The sequence below is a fragment of the Zootoca vivipara genome, chromosome 3 (assembly GCF_965207765.1).
Source record: "Zootoca vivipara chromosome 3, rZooViv2.hap1.1, whole genome shotgun sequence".
NCBI classification, from domain to species: Eukaryota; Metazoa; Chordata; class Lepidosauria; order Squamata; family Lacertidae; genus Zootoca; species Zootoca vivipara.
In genome coordinates this window covers 90,872,409-90,894,374 of record NC_142586.1, presented here as the reverse complement: position 1 = coordinate 90,894,374, position 21,966 = coordinate 90,872,409, and the positions used below count along the sequence as shown (strand labels likewise).

Genomic DNA, 21,966 nt, shown 5'->3' with positions numbered 1-21,966 from the left:
AAATCAGGTGTCCCGCTCATGTTCTGAACATATGATCATCATAATTTCCTCACATTGCCACATCATTTCTTATGTAGAGTCGAGTTGACATCCTTCACTTGCCATTAAACATTCTTCAGTTGCCCCCTTCTTTCACCTACCGTACTAACAGCACCTCCATTACATCTTATAAATAAGTAATCTGTTTCACGTGTGCAGTCCTTCAGCTGCTTTTCTGGCCGACATAGCATTCAGTAATGACAATAATATGTTATTTTTTCACCTTAATAATATGTATCCAGCAATGACAATAATATGTTATTATTGTAGGCATGCTTGTTCAGGATCAAGATGACTAGTGCTTGATTTATGAGAGCATCACTTGATGCTCTTGCCCTCGTTTTGAAAAGATATCTATCCATATTTTGCAAATTAAAAAGAAACTTTTATACTATGGTATACTGAAATGTTTAAATGTTTCTTTGATTGCCCTTGAATCTTCCTGCCACGCTTGCCATCCTCTCCTGCCACACCAGTGTGTTGTGTCACACCCTTTGAGAACCACTGTGCTAAGCCAATGGTTTGGCTTCACATTACATGCAAACTGACTTCAGGTTTAGAGGATCAAGACTGAGAAAACAGAAAAGGACAAGAGTTTGTGTTCAGTACCAGTATCTTTTTCATTGCAACATAACTGCCTTGCATTCTCTTCTGTTGTGCGCAGTACGGTAGTGCTAGACTTGTTTGGAACGTTACTCACTTATTCCAAAGTCCACACAAAAAAATTGGCGGAATTTCAAGATGCAAAAGTTGAGTTAGAGGGTGACTGGACAAGGAATAATAAACAAAAAAATAGGCCAGGTGTTAAAGCCGCAAGATCTCCTTACAGACTGAGTTGGAAGTGGAGATAGCAGGCTCAGTCTTCTTCTGGGATGAAGAAAGAAAATATAACTATTGTTCCACTGGTTTGAAAAAAATATTGCTGGACTTTGTTTGGTTTTGTTTTTCATCTTGTTCAATCACCCCATAACTTGTATAAACACATTGTCTGATACAGGATTGAAAAGTTTGCAACGTTTTGATACTTTTTGCTTCATCCTACCCTGTGAATGTTGGAGGTTGTTTCCTAAGGACCACACCCCTTGTTCTTTCATGTGCTTTGAAGCAGCGTTTCTCAACCGCTGTTCCGCGGCACACTAGTGTGCCGCGAGACGCTGGCTGGTGTGCCGCGACGTGCGGCGACGAGAAGGGCGATTTTGCAGCTGCAAACTCCACCTCCCTGGGCGTCCTATTTCTTCGCCCCTTCTAGTTTCCACAGACCAATCAGCTTTCATTATTTCCATTTTCCCCATGCCTCACGTGACAGGATCATCCTAGAATCCTTTAGCCAAGATGGCAGCCCCCAGCAGCTAATAGTGCCGCACGTGTGTCTCTTTTTTGGAAAATCGAGCGGACTTCAAGTAGCTACTTTTAAAATATTCAATCTCCATCATTCAAAAGGTAGTTTGTTGCTAATTCACGGAGGCATGAAGACCAAATCGTCCTCTCACAAGTCCGAGAACACACACAGGGTAAGATACGGGACGGCGGGGTCGGGTGGGGTGGATCAGAAACCCGGATCTTTTAAGAACTCGGCAGCACTGACCCGCCGGAAAGCAATATTTGGCAAGTGTTTCTTACAGTCATAATTATAATATAGGGCGGCACAGAGTTAATTTTTTAAACTTTTTTAATGGTGGTGTGCCTCGTGATTTTTTTCACGGAACAAGTGTGCCGTGGCCCAAAAAAGGTTGAGAAACACTGCTTTGAAGAATTGCACCGATTGCAATTGTTGCAAGTGATCTGATATGGGAAACATAATTTGAATGTATAAAAAGTGTCCTTGCATAAAGTCATTGGACTGAAGTAGCAGAGATAAATTATTTGAAAACATTGTCCTAAGTTTTTATAGTTGCTAGTAAACTGAACTAAATGTATACATGTGTATCTAATGTGGAGTCTTTATAGCTTTTTCACATGGTAAAAGTATCTATTGAGTTAGTGTGCCTCCTTTTCCAACCACCCTGCTGCCTCATCCTAGTGCTATTTTCTAGCAAAAAGCTTGAAGAAACTGGAATTTAAGTTGCAATCCTATACACTTCTGAGATTAAGCCCCATTGAATTAAATCATGAATTTATACCTCAGTAGACATGTACAGTATAGGATTCCACGTCAAGAGTGTAGTCTTCTGTATGCTCTCCGGAGAATAAGCCTCACTGACCTAGTAGGACATGCTTCTGAATAAGCATACAGCAGATTGTGCTGTTAACTAAAAACCACCAGTCTGCGTCTTCCTCTGTATGTGAAAATGATAGATTTCTGTCCTGGAGAAGAGTAGCAAAGTTTGATAGCTGTTAGAAGGGCAATAATTATTTCAGCATCTCACCAAAAAAATAAAAGGACCAAAATAGTGCAGCTGTATACTTTTCTTTCTTTTTAAAGGCCTTTTATGGTGGTGAGAAGCAACTTTGTTCTACAACCAGTTTTAGTTATGTTAATAAATGTGTGTGTGTGTGTGTGTGTGTGTGTGTGTGTGTGTGTGTGTGTGTGTTAGGGAGTTAAAAAACAGGAAGAAGCTTCAAATGACCCTCATGGTCCCTTCCAACTCTACAATTCTATGATTCTATGTTGTTGGGAATAATTAACTATAAAACACATTTAAAGGCCTGGGCTATGCCAGTACGTTCCAAACACCCAAGTTATCTTTCTTTTATATTTTACCAGATAAAAGACTTCAATAAGCTTAACTTTTATCTCTGAACTTTGTTTCTTCCTACAAAAACTTTGTCTCTGAACTTTGTTTCTTCCTACAAAAACAACAGACTTTTAACAGTATAATTCCCAGCAGATTGTCACTGAGAGAGGGAAATATTAAAGCAGTTGAGTTCTTAATATAAACGGTTACTTTTTCCAAAGCAGAAGTTTAATACAGAGTGAAACACGACTCAAGCCCAATGTAATTAAATTTGTTTTTGTTTTATAATATACTTGTCTTAACTGCAGTTCACAAGGGAATTGCTCTGATCTAGCTGTGCAGTATCCCAATATATGTCATTGAACAGCATAAATAGTTGATTCCTGCTTAAGCTGAATATATTTGTTCTAAGAACAAATCCTGATAGTCTTCTGTGCAATAAGCACAGGAGGTTTTTAATGTTTGGTGTTTTAGTATGTTCTGACATATGCTGTGAACCGCCCAGAGTGGCTGGAGAAATATTATTATTAATTATTATTATTATTATTATTATTATTATTAAGCTTCACCAACCACCTATCTCCTTAATCCTTGCCCATCCTGGCTTATAAAAGCTAGCCGGGAAGGGCTGGGCAAGGCCCATCTCTGTGAGGGAGCCTTCCCAGACCCGCTGAAAGAGGCAGTTATTAAAGGCTTCTTAAAAAACCACCTTTAGATGCGGCCAATGTGGCCAACTATCACCCAGTCTCAAGTCTTCCATTCTTGGGCAAGGTGATTGAGCAAGTGGTTGCTGAACAACTCTGGGCACATCTGGAAGAAGCGGACCATTTGGATCCCTTCCAGTCAGGATTCAGGCCTCATCATGGGACTGAAACTGCCTTGGTTGCACTGGTTGATTATCTCCGGTGGGCTAGGGACAAAGGTGAGAGCTGTTTCCTAGTTCTGCTGGATCTCTCAGCGGCTTTTGATATTATCGACCATAACATCCTTCTGAACCATCTAGAGGGGTTGGGAGTTGGGGGCACTGTTATACAGTGGTTCTGCTCCTTCTTCCTGGGCCATGTTCAGAAAGTGGTGGTGGGGGATGAGTGTTCAAACCCCTGGGTTCTCACTTGTGGGGTGCCTATGGGTTCTGTCCTCTCGTCCATGCTTTTCAACATCTACATGCAGCCGCTGGGAGAGATTATCAGGGGGTTTGTTCATCAGTATGTAGATGATACCCAGCTCTACCTCTCTTTCAAATCAGAACCGGTGAAGGTCCTGTGTGAGTGTCTGGAGGCGGTTGGAGTGTCTGGAGGCGCCCGCCCTGCCCCCCAAACACGCACCCCGCCCCTGAACGCATGTCATGCCCCTCCGGGAGGCGTGCCACACCCCCGGAACGCACCACGGCCCTGGAATGCAAGCCCCTCCCCTCTGGGAGGTGCGCCATGCCCCCGGAATGCACGCCCCGCCCCCAGAACTGGCACCACCCCCGCCCCCCCCCCGGTGCCGGAGCATGAAGCTCTGCCACTGCTTTTCAGTAATTATAAAATTTATTGCAATCACTAAAATAAGGTGGGTCTGAAAAATAAAACACTTCCAAAGTCAAAAGCCAAGGTAAGAGCTAGCTGCGATTAAATCTGAGCCTTTTGGCATGCAAGGCAGATGTTCTGCCACTGAGCTCCATGTTCAATGTGGCTTAATTCTGAGTCAACGTGTATAGGATCGCACTATGTATAGGACTGCCCTGTAAATCTAATAGGGTGCCAAACTAGCTGTGTGTGTGTGTGTGTGAGAGAGAGAGAGAGAGAGAGAGAGAGAGAGAGAGAGAGAATATTTTTGTCCTCTTGACTTGGGGGCTTTATCCCCGATCCTAGAATTCCAGCAGTTTGGTGTTGAGGTGGATGGTCTCTGCCTAATAACTTTTCCATGTTGAGTCATGCAAGTGGAGTTTTTCTATTCTTTCATCAGGGTGTGTGTGTGTTTTGGTGTGTGTGTGTGTGTGTGTGTGTGTGTGTGTGTGTGTGTGTTACCTCCTTCCCAAAAAACCCAGCTCTCTGGGCATAGCTGTCAAGTTTTCCCTTTTCTCGCGAGGAAGCCTATTCAGCATAAGGGAATTTCCCTTTTAAAAAGGGAGAACTTAACAGCTATGTCTCTGGGTTGCCAAGAAACCCAATGGTGGAAGTAAGCACACATGGACATGCTCTGGTTGCAATCCTGTATGCATTTACCCAGTGCTTTTTTACTAAAAAAAATGTTTAGGGGTACTCTCATTTTACTACTCATATTGAAATAATGCCCGCCCTCAATGAGACCAAACTTAGATTCACAAAATGTTTAGGGGGATGCATCTCCCCAGGGGGAAAAAAGCACTGCACTTACCCAGGGGTAAGTCTCATTGAACTCAGTGCGGCTTACTTTTGAGTAGGTGTGTGTGCACAAGAACGCAATGCCAGCTGCCATAGACGTCTAGCGTTTGGATAAAGGCGGGGGCGCCTTCAGCGACGGCGCCTGCCAAGCGAGAAGCTGGCAAAGGAACCGCGCCGAGGGAGGCATGGCCCGGCCTAGTCCCGCCTCCGGTTAAAGTTCTGCTGCCTGCGACACGGTCCCCCCTCGGCAACCATGGCCGCGGGGCTTGGCCGCTTCTCGATGCCGGCGCTGCCGTCCTCCCGCCTCGCCTTGTTCTGCGCCTCGGTCGCCGCGGTGGGCCTGGGAGCCGCCGCGGCCTGGCGCTGGGGCCGGCGCCGCGCGCGCCGAGAGCTGGTGCGGGTGGGCGCCGTGTCCAGCCTCGTCATCTACCCGGTCAAGTCCTGCCAGGGGCTGGCCCTCGAGAGCGCCGAGCTGACCAAGCTGGGCGTCCGCAGCGGAGACTTGCGCGACAGGCAAGGAGAGGGACGCGGCCGAGCTAGCGGGGCGGAGGGCGCAAAGTGGGCGGAAGGAAAACGGCGGGAGGGAGGGAGGCAGGCAGGCGACGAGGCTCCGTTTCCTTTCGAGAGCTGAGGAGAAGGAATGGAGGCAGGGGGCGGAGGAAGGGCTGCGGGTGTGTTTTCGCCCGCCCTGTGGCGACTTGAAGACTCTAGGCTAGGGCATCTAACGGCACCATAAAGCTCTCGCGGGCCGCTGCGTCCGCTTCATTTCGGAGATCTCCCGCGCGCCTGTGCAGGCCGCTGCAATTCTTCACGCGTGGAACAAACTTGGCGCGCAAACAAATGAGGCCAGTTTAGCGCCTCCCTCCCTTCTTGATGTGAAAACCGTGTTAGTTTCGAGGTGTGTGCGCGTGGTTTTTTTGGGAAGGGGGCGGCCCCCGCGCAACTATTACATAGCTGCCAAGTTTTCCCTTTTCTCACGAGGAAGCCTATTCAGCATAAGGGAATTTCCCTTTTAAAAAGGGAGGACTTGGCAGCTATGGCAACTAAGCTTCTTAGACCAGCAGGCGAAGCCCGTTCTGCCCTGAGTGCTGCTGTTGCTACGGGTGTCCTTGAGCTTCAGTCAGGTGGTGTCTGTCTGTGAGAATCACTTACAATCTGGAATTCTATGGTGTTTGTAGTCTTTTTTTAAATTAAATTTCTATACCACCCTTCATCCGAGGATCACCAGGATCTTATTTTTCCTAAGGAAAATAAGATCATATTTCTCTATGGTACAGCAGCGGCAAAGATATTAGTGGCAAGTCATTGGAAAACAGAAGTGATACCAGAAATACCGGAGTGGAGATCCAAACTGTATGAATATATGGCAATGGCAAAATTGACTGTAATTATAAGAGGAGGCTCTATCCAGAAGCTGAAGGAAGAATGGAAAATGGTAGATGTGTGTACATGGCAAAATATGGAAATGTAAGCTAATCAAACGTGAATTCATAAGGGTTAAGTTCACAAGGAGGAAAATATTGTACAGGAAGGGAAAGTATTTCAAATATAATTTATATAATGCAACAGAAAATTTATTGGTAAGATTAAATGAGATCGTATATGGTGAGGGAAGTCAGGAGGGGGAGGGTAAATATCAGGAGAGGAGGGAAGGGGAGGAGATAAAGGATTGGGCTGATATGATTGGATGAAAGGATTTTTGATTCTGATTTACAAAGGATTGTATTTTGCTTGGGAATATCTTGTTATTATATTATTCTATGTGTTTTGTTTATTTTGTATTGCCATTTTGGGATATTTTGCTATGTTTTGTAAAAACAAAAATTTAATAAAGAGTCGAAAGCACATCCGAAGATCACCAGCTGTTTGCAATATAAAAACACAAAAATGCATAACATAGTAAGGTGTAAGGTAAAGGACCCCTGGACGGCTGAGTCCAGTCAAAGGCGACTATGGGGTGCAGCGCTCATCTCGCTTCAAGGGGGCGCCGCTTGTCCGCAGACAGCTTTCCGGGTCATCAGCCAGCAGAGCGCATGGAAACAAGTTTACCTTCTTACTGCAGCGGTACCTGTAGACCTGTATAATTAAACCGTATATCATAAAGACACCACAGTCTCAGTTGTGCCTCATGATCTAAAAGGAATAAAAGAATGCAGGTAAACACTCCTTGTAGTCCGAGAATCTTACACAGCTTGGAGATTGGGGTGGCATGTAACAATATTTTTCTCATGCCCTGTCAGCAATGTAGGTATAACATTTAAAGGATTAACAATCCTCTGTATGTTTAATCATAGATTTTGGCTTGTGATTAAGGAAGATGGTCATATGGTCACAGCTCGGCAGGAGCCTCGCCTGGTTCTGGTCTCTGTAAATTGTGAAAATGGTCTCTTAATCCTGAATGCTCCAGAAATGAAGGAACTGACCATCCCTATCACTGCTCCTAAGGAAAATCCAGTGAAGACTTGCAGGTGCTGAATGAATATGTTTTAGTCTCTCTCTTTTTAATTCTGCTGAAAATGTTAGTTCCACGTATTGTTCTCTCTTTGCCTTCTTAGCCTTCGTTGTTAGGTGTCAAATGTCCCTAAATGTTCATGATGGTACTACACAAGAGTCCAGTATCAAAATAATCTGTGCTAGGACCTTTCTCTTAAAACCTGATTCATGATACTCAGATGGTTATATCAAATATATTAATATATTGTTTTAATTATGCAGACCTGATCACCTTGAGTTCCACTGTTTTGAGTTTTTTTAGAATATGGTTTATCAATACTCCAGTTTGCAGGAGGCTGGAATAGATGACCCTTGGGGGTCCTTTCCAACACTATGAGTCTATGATTTAAAGTAATAAGGGTCACAGGCTAATGTGCCCATGCTCGATCCATTTGTGTTCCCTACCAGAATTCCATTTCCCCCCTCTGTGTTCTCTCACTATCTCAAGGCTCACTCAAGTTCATCAAAACTAGAAGTTGGAATAGGACAACGCATGTTTACTAGTTCTGCATTGCTCTTCCTCTTTGAAAACACATGATGCAGTTGGCACCAACTTTCCCATTCAGCTAGCTTGTAATGTGTGCTTCATCTGGGAGAATAAAAATATTTAGTGCTACTACCACTCATCTCAGCAGGAAAGAGGGGAGATGTGGGTGCAGATAAAAAGAGGAAGCTAATAGTGGTGACAGCAGTCACGAAATCAAAAGGCGCCTGCTTCTTGGGAGAAAAGCAATGACAAACCTAAACAGCTTCTTTAAAAGCAGAGATAACACCTTGCCGACAAAGGTCCGTATAGTTAAAGCTATGGTTTTCCCAGTAGTGATGTATGGAAGTGAGAGCTGGACCATAAAGAAGGGTGATCGCCAAAGAATTGATGCTTTTGAATTATGGTGCTGGAGGAGACTCTTGAGAGTCCCATGGACTGCAAGAAGATCAAACCTATCTATTCTCAAGGAAATCAGCCCTGAGTGCTCACTGGGACAGATCCTGAAGCTGAGGCTCCAATACTTTGGCCACCTCATGAGAAGAGAAGATTCACTGGAGAATAAAAAAAAATCATTCCAGTAGAGACCAACTAAGTTTGTCATAGGTATGAGCTTTCGTGTGCATGCACACTTCTTCAGATACATTGAAACAGAAGTCACCAGACCCTTATGTATAGTCAGAGGGTGGGGTGTGTGTGATGGGAATGGGTGATCCCCCATCACCCCCCCACCCACCCTCTGACTATACATAAGGGTCTGGTGACTTCTGTTTCAGTGTATCTGAAGAAGTGTGCATGCACACGAAAGCTCATACCTATGACAAACTTAGTTGGTCCTTAAGGTGCTACTGGAAGGATTTTTTATTGGCAAGGATTTTTTTTTGACTGCGTCAGACCAACACGGCTACCTTGTTGTTGTTGTTGTTTAGTTGTTTAGTCGTGTCCGACTCTTCGTGACCCCATGGACCAGAGCACGCCAGGCACTCCTGTCTTCCACTGCCTCACCTGTAACTAATTCCCTGGAAAAGACCCTGATGTTGGGAAAGATGGAGGGCGCAAGGAGAAGGGGACAACAGAGGACGAGGTGGTTGGACAGTGTTCTCGAAGCTACAAACATGAGTCTGGCCAAACTGCGGGAGGCAGTGGAAGACAGGAGTGCCTGGTGTGCTCTGGTCCATGGGGTCACAAAGAGTCGGACACAACTAAATGACTAAACAACAACAACAACAATAGAGATGAGGATGAAGGCCTCCTGATGCTGAGAGAGTAGAGTAAAGTAGCGCACAGGAGGGAGGGCCAATAGAAAGAGGGATTTGTGAACACCAAAGGAGTTAAAAATAAAATTGGAATAGAAACACAACAACACCTTGAATTAGTAAAGTTAATAAAAACACAACTAATCTTGAATTGGTAAAGTTGGACCTCAGAGTGATCTGAATTGTGCTCCCTTACAATACAGTAATGTCTTCTTTTCAATTGAGGATACAACCAACATCCTTACAGTGGTATTATCTTGTGTAGCACCTTTCCCCATTTTGTAATTTCCAACAGGGTGTTTGGGCTCGATATTCAAGGACGGGACTGTGGTGATGAAGTGGCTCATTGGTTCACCACTTTCTTGAAGTCAGAACCATATCGGCTGGTACATTATGAGACCCACATGGCACCAAGAAAATGTGAAAAGATTCACAAACCTTTTGATCCTAATGATGAGGTTAGATAAATAAATATTGTCTTATTGTGAGTATTAATCATTTGCCATCCTGCTTAAAAAACAAAAACAAATCCTTGCCATATTTTTACATCTGAATGGATAGCTGATTTTAAAAATGTAAGTCAGGACTAACCTGGGACAGACCAGAGTCCTATCTAGTCTAGCATCCTGTTTTCCCTAATATCCAGCTGCATTATAGGAACATACTAAACCGCCTTATTCCAAGGATGACCATTGATCCATTTAGCTCAGTATTTTCTACATTGAGAATCAGTGACTGTGCAGGGTTTCAGATGGAGAGTCTTTCCTAGCATGACTTGGAGATGCTGGGAATGCCTTTGGGGACCCCACAATTAGGACAAGAGGACAATAGCCCTCTCCTGCTGTTGTTCCACAGTGACTGGTATCCAGAGACATCCTGGAAGTACAGTGGTAGCTCGGTTTTCAAACGTAATCCATTCTGGAAGACCATTTGACACCCAAAACATTTGAAAACCGAAGCATTTACTTCTGGAAGCATTTACTTCCAGAAAACTCAATGTGGAAGCTGCGTGGCATGCTCGACTTCTGAAAAGCGTTCAAAAACCGAAGCAGTTACTTACAGGTTTTCGGCGTTTGAAAACCGAAACGTCCGACTTCTGAGACATTCAAAAACTGAGGTACCACTGTAGTATATAACCAGTGCTTTCCTCCCCTAAAAAAATGTTTAGAGGTACTCTCATTTTCCTACTCATATTGAAATACTGCCCCTCAATGAGGCCAAACTTAGATTCACAAAATGTTTAGGGGTATGCGTACCCCTGTGTCGTCGTCCCCCAGAAAAAGCACTGTATATAACTATCATTACCATTAGTCATTGATTCAAAGAGCTTTGTAGTAGCGCAGGGAGAGAGAGAACAGCAACAAACAGACAACATTTTTGAATAGTAATAATAATGATAATAATAATAATAATAATAATAATAATTTATAATAATAATAAATTATAATAATAATAAGCAACTATCTGACTCTTAGAAGACATCTAAGACATCTGTTTGATGATTTATTGTGCTTTTAATATTCTGTTGGGAGCCACCCAGAGTGACTGGGGAAACCCAGCCAGATGGGCAGTGTATAAAATAATAATAATAATAATAATAATAATAATAATAACAATAACAATAATAATAATAATAATAATAATAATAATAATAAATTTACTTGGAGCCCTTGGCCTTTCTGAAAGAGGATGAGCCAGTGTGGTGTAATGTTTAGATTAGGACCTTGGTTTAAATATCTGCTCCGTCATGGACTGTGCTATTTTTGTAGGGTGTGTGTGCCCAAACTCACCATGAACACCTCCCTTGTTCTCTTATAATGGCAATGGCACCCATCTGAGAGGTGCTGGAACTGAGTTCAGGCTGGAAAAAAAGCCCTAGTCATGGAGCTCACTGGGTGACCTTGAGCCAGTCATTCACTCTCAGCCAAACCTAGCTCACAGGGATGTTGTGAGTATAAAATGGAGGATGAGGGGGAACTGTGTACTCCACCTTGAGCTCATTGGAGGAAAGGTGTGATATAAATGCAATAAATGAACAGGTTAAAGTGTGAGTCACTGTTTTAGCGATAGATAAGACTTCACAGGCTATTCATTGCATGGGATGTCACAAATTTTGTAATGTCTTGCTTGTATTCTAAGTACCGAAAGAGGGAAGAGATTAAGAGGTGTAAACTGGTGGGATTTTCCAAAGCTAATAATAAATGGCAAGGCAGCTTTTTGCTATTGCTGCTGAGGAATCTATTGGAATGTGCTAATTATGAATGTTTAAGAGGGAGGCCAGCAAGATGCTTATTAACCTGTTATTGTAGTGACATTGATAATATTTATGTATCTTTGCAACGTAGGTTCCCTATAGTGACTGTGCTCCGCTCTTAATCATCTCAGATGCTTCAATGGAAGATTTAAATGCCAGAATGGAGAAGAAAATCAATATGCGGCATTTTAGACCAAACATTACTGTTTCAGGCTGTGGAGCTTATGAGGAGGTAGAGAAAATGTTGCCCCCCCCCCTGGTTTGTAAAACAATTCATCCAAAATGTGTGCATTTTTAAAAAAGAAACATTTTATGCGAGCAATTGGAAAAGCACCTGAGCTATAGTGTAGCAACTGCAGTATATGTATCTTGGAATATAGACATTTTATATAGGATTTTATGTTGGTAACATTTACAAGATGTGTAACTGGGGATAAAGCAATCATTTTCATTTCCAGACAATTTACAAGATGCATGGATTTAAATGCAAACAGTAAGATAGGCTTTGCATTGAACCAATTTGTATTAATGAGCACCAAACCTAAACATGTCACTTGAAGTGACATTATCTCTGGTTTCATTTTCATTTAAAAATAAGCAATCCAGAAAGAGGACACAGGGCACAGGGATAGAATTTTAACCCATTCCTTCCCTACCATGATCCTGAATACACACACACACACAGCAGTAGAACTGGTGTCATTTTTTAATTTAAAGTAATAGGCATTGTGCAAGTATATTTCCAAGCCCTAAAAGTGATGAGCTTCAATGCTACTTCTGCATGACATTTCCTTTTGGAAAAGAATCTCTTTCTTAGGGGCTTGCATGCACATTCCATTTTATTCACTGTTTACTGTACTGGTTAATCTTTGCATAGCAAGCAGAAATATTAGCAGACAATTCAGAAGTTAGCCCCCTACTCAGATGCACTTCTAGTGTTGTGTGGTGGTTTATGGCAGCTACCCTAAGGGAAAACTAGTATTCTCTCCATATAAACTTTCTAAGCATTCCTAGCAGAGCTAAGAGCTGGAATGCATATCCATTTGTTATGGGGATAATATCTACCGTTTCCGTACACACACAACCTGCTGTTGAGATTGTATGTTCTCATTTTCTTTATGAGAAAATGCTTTGCAGTTGGTTCCATATTGCAACCTTCTCAGCCTAAGGTTATCTTACTTGGCATTGAAATTTCCAAAAGTGTTTTTCTCTGCTGCTGCCACCTCATTTCTGAAATGTTGCAGGTCAGGATGAATCAGGATTTTCCAGTGTAATATGGTAGAACATGCCAAATCTAGGCAAAAGGCATGGTATCAAATCTCCCCCACATTGTGAATGTTTGCACAATATTGCCATTATAATGATGATCGTCTCTGGAAGGCGTAGTAACAATGAGGGTGTGTGTACAAAACAGAAACCTTGCTTATTTGATCATAACCTGGTTGGTTGGTTGAAAAGACAGTGGTTTTGTATAGGGACAGATTAATATCCCTTCAGCAGACTTGGGGCACCGGCAGCTGAGCACACGGAGGGTAGAAATGCTAGGCCTGGAAAGTTTGGGCTAGAGTCACAATGGTCCCAAAGCGGAAGCTAATAAGCAGTTTCACATTAAGGCAGTATAAGAGATCAACAGGGGTGCAAAGGTGAGATGGAAGCAGGGGTTTAAAATGAGGAACCCACTCAAATGAGGACAGCAAGAAAAAGTGTTGGGAAGCACCAGATCGGAGGGCAGAGGTGTGCATTCTGCACCCTCAGGTGACTCACCACAAAGGTGAACCAGTGCAGAGATAAGGAGGCTCCTGCTTTGAGGCTGATCCTGCAAGAGGGGCCTAGATGACCCTCGGGGTCCCTTCTATGATTCTACTGAATTATGATACAGCTCCTTTGGAGGCTGCAGCATGGTTAGTTAGTTTATAGTGGTAATATTGCCATCTTGTGGTGAAGTGTGGGAGAAGAAGCTTTGGCAGCATGCCAATGTGGCCTAAATTTCGTGCTCTTCACTGGGAGTAAAAGAATTGTGCTTCTCTCCTTCAGATCCTTAAACAGCTCGTTCTAACCAATGTGACTCCTACTCCTTTACACCTCTTCCTAGTCCTCCTAGGACCAGGTCCTCCTACTCCTAGTCCCTCTTCCTAGTCAATCCACACCAATTCTGCACCTGGCAGAGAGCCCACCCCGTGCCTAAACATTCAGTGAAGTCCTCATTCAACCCAAAATGACATTCAGCCTTCCCCCAGAAGCAGCTGCACTGCTTGTCAAAATCCCACGACTCACTTTCCTCCCACAACAATGGGAACTTTTCCATAACTAGGCCATAGTGAGGATGAGATTGTCCATGTGAAGGTGACTAGCTATTTGGAGAGCCATTGTAGATGGAAGGGAAGGATGGTTCCAGCATCCCCTTCATTCTTTCCCCTCCCCAGAATTCAGTTCTTCTCTTTCATCTGTCCTCCACATCCTCTCTTTCTTTCTTTCTTTCTTTCTTTCTTTCTTTCTTTCTTTCTTTCTTTCTTTCTTTCTTTCTTTCTTTCTTTCTTTCTTGTGTGTTTCGGCATCTTCTCTCATGCTCTCTGCATCTACATGCCAGCTCCCTCCCCTCATTTTCCCTCCTGAAGCATCTACCCAGCTGCCCACATGCACACCATGTGTCCCTCTTTCTTTCCCCCTTTACTTACTAGATATATTCTAGGGACAATAAAGAAGTCATGATGCAGGGCAGTAGTCAACTAAGATATAGTTGGGATTAAAATCCATTGTAATTAATGGACCTAACATGGCCATACTTGGCAATTTCAGCAGGTCTACTTGGATTTAAACTTAGCTGAATATCACCCACAGGGACATTCTCCCTCGATTGGGGTCATGTAAAAGCATGGAAGCCTCCAGATGTTGCTGAACTACAGCACCCATCACCCCTGACCATTGGCCATGCTGGCTGGAGCTGATGGGAGTTGGAGCCCAACCCACCTGGAGAGCCACAGGTTCCCTATCCCTGTGCAAGCTTTTGTCAGCATGTGGTGACTTCCAAGTTTTACCATATTGGGTTGCTTCCACAAAACCACTTTATCGCATGAAAACTGGGTTAGAAAGGCCCCTTTTGATGCCTCTTCCACTTAAAAACCAGTCATGGGAATTTGGCTTTGAAGAATGTAGTAACTAGCCTTTCTGGCTCAGAAGAACAGTCCATGTACTAGCCCATCTGCTAGGCTAAGTAATTCCAGATGATGCAAAAGAAAAGTACTAATATATTATATCTCCTTCTTTCAGTCTTGTGGTTTAGCAACATCTGACCCTTTCATTAGGAAAAAATAATAATCTCCATTTTAGTTTTAAGCAGCTGCACATCAGCAAATGGGGATGGGGAATCTGTTGAATTTGAGTATGAGAAGTTTAGTATGAAAGTAAACACAAATTGTTGCTTGATTTCCCTTAGGACACCTGGGGCAAAATTATAATTGGTGATGTGGAACTGAGAGAGGTGATGGCATGTGGCAGGTAAGCTTGGGGTTGGCAAAGGGAATATTCAGTTGTTTGATCCTGTTTCCTACAAAATGTCATTTGCCATTGCAGGTGTCTCTTTACAACTGTTGACCCAGAATTGGGCATCATAGACAGAAAGGAGCCACTGGAAACACTAAGAAGGTAAAGTATGACAGCAATCACGAACAGTTACAAGTCTGGCTTAGTGTTAGGGTGCTCCTCATTTATTGCTGGCAGCAAAATGCTGGTCTGTATCCCCGCCAATTTAACCCAGGTTTACCTTTGGGGCGAGGGTGGGAATTGATTTGGGAAGGGAAAGCACTGTTGCCAACGACCTGCTTGTGATATCTCAATAACCCATTTGGAAGTTAGGCCCCTATCTGGAAACACCCTTGCTCGGTAGATGAGTGGCACTGCTTCTGAAGCTAATCCTATGTACTGTGTTCCATGAGACTTGCATCCAAGTACCTTGTGTAGGACTGATGTGTGTGCCACTTTTTAAAATTTTAAAATATGGCCTGTATTTGGGTAGTATACATTTATGTCCATCGACTTTACCTTCCTGCATTACTGCATATTTTTCTAGGCCTTCATACATTATGTTCAGCACCGAAGGTAAACGAGTTCATTTGACTAGCGAGAACTCAGAGTAACTTCTAAGTTAAACATACAAAGGATTGTCCTCTGAGTCTAATATCTTTTTAAACTATTCAGTTTTGGATCAGGGTATTAAGAGGCAGCCAGTGATCTAGACTACCATTTGAAAGTACCGGTAATTTCATGACTGAACCTCCTTCAGCTTCAAACTGATGCTCAGAAAACAGGTGTAGCTGCATCTAATGCAATAGCAAGCAGTTTGCATTCAACACCCCTGTTGCATGATATGGGGGATAAAAAGCAATGCAAGAATCCTTGCCTATTGGGATACATAAGGCGCTTTCACTGTACTCTTTTCAACACCAACTAAAAACATTCCTCTTTAGAAAAACCTACCCAGAAGCTTAGAAAGTTGAGGCAATTTTAATCTGTTTTAGTATACAGTAAACTAATATAATTATAAATGTATAATTTAAAGTTGGGTTGTAATTTTTCTTGATTTTACTGTTTTATCTTTTGCAAACCGCCTTGGGTCCCCCCTCCCATTGAACGGTGTATAATTTTTATGAAATATGCAAACAAACAGGGTTCAAATTTGGATCTGCTATGGGTCAGGGCTAAGCCATGTGGAGACTGTTTTCTTGAAACCTCTCCATGCTTATCTCAAATGTCTAGTAGTGTAATTTGCCAAGTCTCTGTATGGAACAGGGGTGGTAAACCTGTGGTCCTCCAGATGTTACTGGACTCCCAGCTCCCCTCATCCCTGACCATGGGCCATGTGTGCTGATGCTGATGGGAGTTGGGATGCAACAGCATCTGGAAAGGTTCTCCACCCCTGATACAGAATGTCTAAGACAGCACTGGTAATCTCTACATTCAATTGAAGCTGATGGGAAACTTGATGCAAACACGAGGCTCCATGTGGCAAGCTATGCTAGATGCAACAAACAGGGAGAGGTAGCCTTTCACTTACATAACCTAACATGTAAACCAGCCTGAGTGTTGCCCACTGAAACACCCAGAGTACTGTTGCTATTACTTCTCCTAATATTGTCATTGTAAACATTTATTTAGCATCAGTAATACTGCTTAGTTCTGTGAAGTATAGTACCCTTAGAAGAGCAGAATATGAAGGGCATTTTCTTAGTTAATTGTAGTACAGTTGTGCAACCCTAATTAATTTTTTCTTCAGTTTCTTTTTCTTTTTTTAAAATATATATTTTTGTTGTTATTATTTCCATATAACATTACATGTGTAACTGAGGTCTTTGTACATTCATATAAATCATAATATACTTCAATTACCGGTACATTCCATTTGTATATACATATTTTAATTTTCATATTTATGGTTTAACAAATTCTCATTTCCTTATATTCTAACAATTTCCATTTCTTCTTTGCCCCCCCCCGGTGCAATTAAATTAAATTGTGGTGCTGCAACAATTATTCATTCATTCACTCATTGCATTACATTTCTATACTGCTCCCCAGTAATTTCATGTGAGCTTGTTGATTAATTAATTAACAGTGCAGCTCTAACAAGAAGTAAGTTTTAATTGAATTCAGCAAGACTTACTCCCACATAAGTGGAGCTAGGATTGCAGTCCTAAGCATTATTTGATTAACAATTCCAGGCCAGGTCTGAAAATTAAGGGGAAACTTGGACTTTTTAAAAGTCAGTTTTGGTTCCGGCAGACTACCATAACAGGAAATGTAAAAGAGTACATTAAAAACAGCAGTTACCTTCTTGCAATGAATGTTAATTGAAAGTTATCCCATGCTTCCTTCAATATCTCAAAAAGGCACCACTATTGATATTTTGGTAATATACAAATGTATTTAATTGTATTGTTTAATTAATCATCTTTCTCTAAAACTATTAATCAACCAATAAGTCTGGCTCGGCTGACTGCTCTAATGATAACACAGAGGATCTCACAGGTTTCTGTCCCATAATCTGGTCTATCATATAACATTATCCGTCTAAATTTGCAGTAATAAAGCTTGAAGGTCTTATGCAGCACAGTCAACGTCCAGGATTTCGCTAAGCCTTTAAGCCATTATAAATACAACTAAGTGTAAACTTTCAAGGGGGGCACCATAAATTTGGGCAAGAGAAGGTCTTCCACAATCATCCCAAGAGCTCATCTGGCAAATGCAAAGTGCCTTCCTTGTCTGCGTGGGGAGAGTTTAGCATGACAGGACACTAAATCTCAGCCAAGTAAATGGTGAAAAGAAAATAATTCTCCGACCACTCTATCTCCACAATGTCCAAACAGCAAAAGTGATTCCTACCCCTCCATGCCCCCCATCCGTTACTTGACAAGCCCACAGCAGCCAGGGAAATAAATTTCAAAGTACCCAAGAGGTTTTAAAAGCCATTTTAACTCTTTCAGCTCCCTTCACAATTCACTTTTGTAAGACACCTCAGGAAAGTGAATGAGACGTTATTCCCAAAAGATGGAAGACTCTGCACGTCATTTAAAGTACCACTGTTACAGCTACAGACTTGGAACGTCGCCATGTGAAATACTTTTTTTTGAGTGTTGTTGCCAGGATTAAACCTGCTGTGTAAAAAGCAGGTGCCCTGACAACTGAGCTATGGTCCCTCCGTAGAAGAAGTGCAGGATAAAAATAAATAAATGTAGAACTGGACCCTATGAGCCCGTTCGTAAGTTCTAAAATGTGGGGCAGCTGTGTGAAGAAACAGTCACGTTGTGTGGGTAAATTTAAAGGTAACAGTGTTTTTCTCACAATGTTCCCTCACAATGTAACCCATTTCTTCACACGCTAACAGTCCTTTGCCATAATTTCACTAATAAAGATCCTTTTTTTCCTTTGCAGCTACCGCATGTGTGATCCAGCGGAGAAGCATCTCTACAAATCTGCCCCCTTGTTTGGGAGCTTTTTCACAGTAGCTAAACTTGGAACCCTTAAAGTTGGAGACCCTGTGTATAAGATAATCGAATGTTAGGGAGGGGTCAGAGGACTCTTTGCCTTAAAGTGCTTATCTGTTCAGCAGTTGCAATGTTGTTACCATAGGGCACAAACCAGCCAAATCTCAGCATTTAAAAAATCCCACTGATGTCAATGAAAGAAATTTAAGCACCTAAGTGTCTTGTTCATTCATTTGCCAAGTGCTTAGTTTTGGCTAATTTGTGCTCATATTTCCTGCTGGTTGTAATTTTACTTGGCTTCTTAGAGAAAAAGACCTGCATTGTAATTTGTATCTCAGATTAGTATAATGTTACCAGATAATTGTTTATTACCAACATTTTGAACTGAACTCTTGAAAGATGCCGAAACTTTATGGGGGAGGAAACAAGAGTCCTGTGGTATACTGTAAAGCATGGGCGTAGGTGGGGGAGCAGGGGGGCATCTGCCCCCCCTAGAAGGCGCAGCAAGGCGCCCCCAGGCTCGCATTCCCTGCGCGGGAGCCTGGAGCCGCAGCGCTGCGCCTCTCAGCTGTTTTTAGCTTCTAGGGGGGCAGCTGCCCCCCCTAGAAGCAAAAAACAGCTGAGAGGCGCAGCACCCAGCAGCCGGAGGAGGAGGAGGAGGTGGACAAGGTCGGGGCCTCTGCAGCAGCGGCGGTGGCTCCGCGTCCGTCTGTCCAGGCTCCCGGCCGGCCTCCTCGCCTTGCTCCTGGCCAAGACGTGCCCCTCCCTTGCCGCCTCCTCGTCCCTCCTTCCTCCCCTCCCTCCCTCCTCCGCAGGCTCCTTCTCGCGCCCCGCCGCACACGCGGGCAACTCGGCAGCAGCTGCAGAGCCCACTCCTGCTGCTGAACTGCGTTCAGAGGAGGGGAAAAGAAAAAACGAGAGTGCTTCTGGGCATGCGGGGCACCATAAAAGGCCACCACATTAGTGCCGCTTGGCGGAGCGGGTGCTAAGAAGCTTGCCCTGGGAGCAAGTCCCATTGAACTCAGCAGCTCCTGCTGCTGCCACCGGCAGCCATCGCACTCTGGCTCCTCCCCCTCCCCGCCGTGCACGCTTCCTCCCTTGCCTCCCGTGCCTTGGCCCCACCCCTTGGCCCCCTTAGTTTTGATCCTGGGTACGCCCCTGCTGTAAAGACTAACATATATTTTTTTTGTAGGCAAGATCACTTTGTTATACCCATAGTGTTATCCTTAGTGTCTCTCTCTCTCTTATTTTTTGGTCACTGTTTTGGAAAGGCAGCATTGAAAATAGATAAATAAATATATATCTGTTAATTGAATATATCTGCACATGGCACCCTAATGAACTACGTTAAATGTGTCCAGGCCTAATGTTTTAGACATGCCACAGCTAATAATTCTTACTGCAGGGAAGGCCATGGTCCTTGGAGGGCAATCTGAGTTAATCTGTGATAAATGGTAGACTGATAGATCAATGATGTGCTTGATAAGACTGTGTTTGTTCATGGGAACAGATGGCACCCACCTGCAAGTTCATTTGATTTGAATGAATAGTCACAATTAGAGAGACTGTAGTTAAAAAACATGTGATCCTCTTAAAAGGCATTCTTGCCGTGCAATCCTAAACATGTTTATTCAGAAGTAATTCTCATTGAATTCATTGGGGCTTGCTTCCTAGTAAGTGTGCTTGTGATTGCATTTACTCGGGACGGGAGTAAGTTTTGTTGAACTGGGAGGTACCAGGTACTTCTGGGCAGCAGTGTGTAGGATTACACTGTTAGTGTCGCCTGTGAAAAGACCTAACTTTGAGAGTGCTGCCTGAAAACCTAAACAGTAGATTCAGCTGATACTTAAAAAGTATGTACTGCTAGCTTTATCAGCAGCCCAGTGCTGCTGCTCCCAGCACAGAGAGACATTTTTTAAAAATTAAGGGCAGATCTACATAAATTGTGGCACAGTGCTTAAACTATTAGATGGACACTCAGATCAATCTGTAAGGAGTTTGGGGCTGGGGAAGATGCAAATAGAAATGGCAAAATGCTCATGTGCCAATTCCAATATTAATTTTAGTGATCTAAGTTAAAGTGGAAGGCAAGTGGAGTGAAATACCGGACAGAGTGAACCCCTATAACAGGTATGTCCCAAGTCCGTTTTGGGGGCCTAATCCGGCCCAAAAAGCTCAACAGCTTTGGGGTAAAATCGTAAAAAAAGCTCAACCACTCCAATCCTAAAAAACAACTTTGGTCGGCCCTCAAGTATATTCACTTCATCAAATCTGGCCCTCTTTGAAAAAAGTTTGGGCACCCCTGCCCTAGAACAATAAAAGAATGAAGTAGAGTTTGGATTTGATATCCTGCTTTATCACTACCCGAAGGAGTCTCAAAGCGGCTAACATTCTCCTTTCCCTTCCACCCTCACAACAGACACCCTGTGAGGTGGGTGGGGCTGAGAGACCTCAGAGAAGTGTGACTAGCCCAAGGTCACCCAGCAGCTGCATGTGGAGGAGTGGAGACGCGAACCCGGCTCCCCAGATTACGAGTCTACCGCTCTTAACCACTACACCACACTGGCTCTGAGTAAATTTGCTCATTCTTACTTCCACCCTGGGGTTTGGACTTTGTAGGTGGGACGTCTATGCCTATCTATGAATATCTCCTTTATCCTGAGTAAACTGTTTCGTATCAGTTTTATCCTGAGTAAACTGGCTCTTTGGACTGATGAAGCATGTAGCAAAACCTGTAATATATCCGGAAAACAGGTCTTCTTTCGCCCACCTGTGTTATTTCCATCATGGTGGTGGCTTTGATCCGCCTTCCTGTGATTGATCCAGGCACACGGCTTTGTGTTTCCAACTCAAGATCCATTGAAGAACATTCCATCCAGTTCATCTTTGATAAGTGGCTTCGAACATTTTTCACATTCTCCTTTGAGCTACCCTCACAGTTGTGGTGGCACGGGGTTGCCATTCCATGTTTGGACTCACACCACTTGTTGAATGGTTGATTAATCCAGTCTATATAACGTTTACTATATAACGTTACTATATAACGTTGTTTAGATAGTTGTACTTTTATCTATTCCATGTTCGCAGTATTTCCAGGTCTTGACTTGCACAAGGCACCTTAATATGTTTGTTGCTTGAATGGTTACTAGTCCATCTCTATTCTAGCTATTATTCCAGTAAATGTGGTTTTATATTGACTAGCCAGTTTGTGGTGTTGTTGTTTTGGGACGTCTATACATGGCATTGCATTAGCCTCAGGTGTTAGTCCTTGCATAAGTAGACTGAGGCGACAATTCCAATCCACTTTAACCTGGGAGCAAACCCCCGTCAAATTCAACGCAAGTTACTTATGAGCATATACAGTTAGGGTTACACAGTGAGGTTGCAATCTTACACACTTAACTGGGAGTAAGTCCTGTGAAGGTCAAATGGTGCTTACT

General features: G+C 43.1%; 1 protein-coding gene across 2 annotated transcripts; it reads left to right on the top strand.

The window, feature by feature from the left end:
* The first annotated feature begins 5,156 nt into the window (after window positions 1-5,156).
* Window positions 5,157-21,726, top strand: LOC118083193 (mitochondrial amidoxime reducing component 2). 2 transcript variants are annotated; one of them, XM_035111382.3, is made up of 7 exons: window positions 5,157-5,575; window positions 7,357-7,530; window positions 9,591-9,753; window positions 11,641-11,781; window positions 14,983-15,044; window positions 15,120-15,191; window positions 18,474-21,726. In XM_035111382.3, the coding sequence occupies exons 1-7, from the start codon at window positions 5,316-5,318 to the stop codon at window positions 18,601-18,603; spliced, it is 1,002 nt and encodes a 333-aa protein (XP_034967273.1). In that variant the 5' UTR covers window positions 5,157-5,315; the 3' UTR covers window positions 18,604-21,726. The 2 variants fall into 2 exon arrangements, with proteins under 2 accessions (XP_034967273.1, XP_034967274.1); XM_035111383.3 differs by lacking the exon at window positions 5,157-5,575 and adding an exon at window positions 5,583-6,529.
* Window positions 21,727-21,966: the final 240 nt, after the last annotated feature.